This window comes from Mus caroli, unplaced genomic scaffold (genome assembly GCF_978045245.1).
Source record: "Mus caroli unplaced genomic scaffold, Mus_caroli_1 scaffold_9, whole genome shotgun sequence".
NCBI lineage: Eukaryota > Metazoa > Chordata > Mammalia > Rodentia > Muridae > Mus > Mus caroli.
The window spans coordinates 129,088,937-129,093,166 of record NW_028227264.1 but is presented as its reverse complement, the minus strand read 5'-3'; the positions used below and the strand labels follow the sequence as shown (position 1 = coordinate 129,093,166).

General features: G+C 33.7%; 1 protein-coding gene across 1 annotated transcript; it reads right to left on the bottom strand.

Moving 5' to 3' along the window:
• Positions 1-2,421: 2,421 nt before the first annotated feature.
• On the bottom strand, positions 2,422-3,390 carry LOC110303013 (olfactory receptor 6C75). Its single transcript, XM_021173898.2, has one exon. It carries the CDS (start codon positions 3,388-3,390, stop codon positions 2,422-2,424), a length of 969 nt encoding a protein of 322 aa, XP_021029557.1.
• Positions 3,391-4,230: the final 840 nt, after the last annotated feature.

Sequence of the window (4,230 nt, the reverse complement as noted above, 5' to 3'; positions counted from 1 at the left end):
CATGCTTGAATGAAAAAACACTTTACAAACTGAATCATTTTTCCCAGCTTATAAACCTCTTTCTGATATGTAATTTTGTTTGTTGTACAGATTATATATTGTGAAAAAATGAGATGAAGTAAAAAGTAAAAATCAAGTGCTTCCTGACAGGAGCCTGATATAGCTGTCTCCTGAGAGGTTCCGCCAGAGCCTTACCAATACAGATGCAGATGCTTGCAGCCAAACATCATACTGAGCACGATGACCCTAATGGGGGAGTTAGGAGAAGGACTAAAGGAGCTGAAGGGGTTTGCAACCCCATAGGAAGAACAACAATCTCAACCAACCATACCTCCCAGAGCTCCCAGGGACTAAACCACCAACCAAAAAATACACATGGTGGGACCCATGACTCCAGCTGCATATATAAGAGGTTGGCCTTATCTGGCTTCAATTGGAGGGGAGGCTCTTGGACCTGTGAAGGCTTGATGCCTCAGTGTAAAGGAATGCCAGGGCATTGAGGTGGGAATGGGTGGGTAAGTTGGGGAGCACCTTCATAGAAGCAGGGGGAGGGGGATGCACTAGGGGGGTTGTAGATGGAAAACCAGTAGGGGGATAACATTTGAAATGTAAATAAATAAAATAATTTTTTAAAAGTAAAAGATCACTTTTACTACAATAATAAATTATTGGAATAGTCTATTATTTATGGAGGGAAAATTATACCTTTTAGGGATATTTGTCAATGCTTATGCATACTGAAGTGGCAACAGGACAGAAATTATTACACAGTCACAAGATGAACTATAATCAACTTTATGCATCTTTGTGTTTTCTTGTATTTTCCTTCTCTTTGAATGGAGCCACAATGTGCCCTGTAAGTGCATGTACATATACACTTTGATAACTTTATATGTAACTTTAATTATTTTATTTGTATTTATTGCAGAAAGTGATAAAATAGACTAGCATCTAAATATATTTGTGGATGTACAAAACTACATTTCTTGCCATCATAACAGGGCATTTGGCTGGCAAAAAGTTATAATCATTAAGATATAACTGGTAATGAAATATAAGTAAAAATCACGCAACCTATAATTATCAATTTTTTTCCAGTGTCTCTAAGATAAGCATATTTTCTGCAGTGTTTCTTTTTCAAGTTGTTACAAATATTTAAACAGAAAATAATAGAAAAATGGAGATACTTCTGCATAAATAAACCCAGGTAGTTTACTAATGTAGAACAGCAGTTTGTCTGTGTTTTCCCCATTTTCCTAAATTGGAGTTGAAATCTTCAGATAAGCTTTGCTAATCAAGAGGATAAATTTTCCTTTAGTCTCTTATTTTCTATTTACCTTCTTGTTTGCCTAAAGTTTGTATTCATTTACTTAATCTTTTCAGTTTTCTCACACTTTGAATTTTCATTTTATATATCTGCTTAATTTCTTTATCCTACAAAGTCAACTTACATAGTTTTATTTTTACCAATTAATTAAAAAAACTTATAATCAAATAAAATATTACATAATTTCTGTTTTATAATGACACTAGTTTAAAGTACACTTGAATGATGTGAAGATCTTTCCATGTGAGTACACTGAAAATAATCAGAACTTTAGATCATTCTTCTTCATGAGAATAATTACTTCTTTAACTCACATAGGAAATACATGGAGATCATCACATTGACCTGTGATTCAGATCAAGATGAAAACCAAGAAACTAAAAATCTAATCCCTTATCCGGTATCTAGTCAAACTCATAACTTCTCTCCCAAGGCAATTAATCTTCTTAATGAAACATAGGAGTTGAGGGACTCATTAACTACAGGACCAACCTTGGAACACTATTTTCATTTTCCTGGCTACTTTAAAAAGTCATTATCTTGACTATGAGTGTGGAGAAGGAAAATTCTGCAAAGGAGGGAATAGAAAGATGAAAAGCAGCATTGCATGTTGAATAATACAAAATGTCAAAGACATTAGAAACTAGCATTCGCGATTTCCAGGATAATAAAGTGAGCAAGTCAGTACTCTATCATTCTGCTCATGTCAAGACTTTCTGTTCATTTGGTAGCCTGTTAGTAGGAATTATACTAGTAGAAATAATCTGAACCTAAAATCAGGACAAGGGGCCCTTAGAGGTCATGACTTTCTACTTAAAATATTATTAGTAAAAATAAAGGCATTTTCATTTGAATAATCTGTCATTTAAGAGATAGTAACAAAGAATAAAATAAATTTTATCCTTTTACCTATATCTTCCTTAGAAAAATAAATTTAGAAACTTCAATATATTTCATCTTATATTTCTATTTATTCTCTTTTGTTCTGTCTTATAAGTACAAAACATTCTAATAGATGTTGAGAAAGAGACTATGTAGCGAAGGGTAGAGGTTTTTCATTCAACTCTGCCTTCAGAGGTCCACTTTCCTTATGATCATGGTAATTTCTTTGAAGAAAAGAAGATTCTCTGGATCATGTTTTTGAAGGCTTGCTTCACTTGCTGGTTCCTCAGTGTATAGATGAAGGGGTTCAGGAGAGGAGCCACAGAAGTGTTGAGCACAGCTACTCCTTTGCTTAAAGTCACCCTCTCCCTTGCTGAAGGCTTAATGTACATGAAGATGCAGCTGCCATAAGAGAGGGAGACAACTATCATATGGGAGGAACAAGTTGAAAAGGCCTTTTTTCTCTGATTTGTAGAAGGAATTCTCAGAATTGTCCGAATAATATTTGTGTAGGAAAGAATAATTAATGTCAAGGTGACCATGAGTGTTACGACAGCTAATAAAAATGCCATGAGTTCGAGAAAGTGAGTGTTTGAGCAAGAAAGCTGCAAAATTGGAGAAGAATCACAGATAAAGTGGTCAATTATGTTGGAGGCACAGAAGTCTAACTGTAACAGAAGGATAATTGGTGGAAAGATAATCATGAATCCTGCAAACCATGAGCTAAAGACAAGAAGAATGCACACACGGTTGTTCATGATTGTTGTGTAGTGTAGAGGTTTGCAGATGGCCACATAACGGTCATAAGACATGGCAGCGAGAAGGTAAAATTCTGTCACTCCCAAGAAAATGAAAAAGAATAGCTGAGCCACGCAACCATTGTAGGAAATAGTTTTGTCTCCTGTCACAATAGTGACAAGGAATCTGGGAATGCAGACAGATGTGAATGATATTTCTAGGAGTGAGAAATTTCGAAGGAAGAAATACATGGGTGTCATCAGATGGACATCTGAGAGGGTGAGGATGATAATGATGAGGTTCCCAGTCACACTTAGCATGTAGGTAGCAAGAAGAAATGTGAAAACCACAATCTGCCACAGTGGATCATCTGTCAGTCCAAGAAGAATAAAATCTGTCACTGCTGTGGAATTTCTCATAATACTCTCTGCTTCTAAAGGCATTTCCTAAACAGATAAAGAAATAAGAAATCAACTTTGCTAATAAAGAAATGAACTTACTACCTCTGTCTGGTTTATTTTACTTATCATACTGTCCATCAGATACAACTATGATGTTATAGATGTTAAGATGGCTATGTCTCCTTTGTAAAGCTGGATATTATTATACAATGTATATATGAACAGAAATAGCAGTATATATTATTTTATAACAGTCAATATAATCCTAATATTTTCAAAGAGTATAAATTTGTAATCATATAGGATAAATATATTTAGATAACTAATGGGTAGTATTTATATTAACTAAAGCATAGTTAATACTGTTGTATAGTTGACTAAAATTTACTTTGAGAGATTTTATGAACTCTTGCAGCATAAGAAAAAACAATAACTAGAAAATTATGGATAAAATAATTTTCTTTATTGCAGTAATTATTTTACTACATATGTGTATCAAGACATACATTATATAGCTAATGAATAAAATACCTGGTTAAACAAATATATTTAAAAATTATTGTTGCCCACGTTATTTAAAAATGGTTTTGTGGTAAATTAAACAAAATACTTTAAAATGCTCTGTTCTTACTCCTTTCATAATCACAACTTTGTTTTCTTCACCATGCTCTCATATATTTTGTCCCAAGTCTGTGTCTACTAAAAAGTTCCTAAAACAAGAAAATGCCCAAAATCTTATTTTCAGTATAGTCTACTTCTCTGAAAGATTTTCGTTTATAGTGCTTTCCTCTACATTTTTAAATTTCTCTGTCTTATCTTTCCTCTCTTCAAAACTTTATGCTTCTTGGCGATAAATCTGTGGTTTGCAGAAATGTGTTCCTG

What these genes read in the sequence shown, in the direction of transcription:
- LOC110303013 (XM_021173898.2), bottom strand. Translation starts at nt 3,390, where the DNA reads ATGCCTTTAGAAGCAGAGAGTATTATGAGAAATTCCACAGCAGTGACA.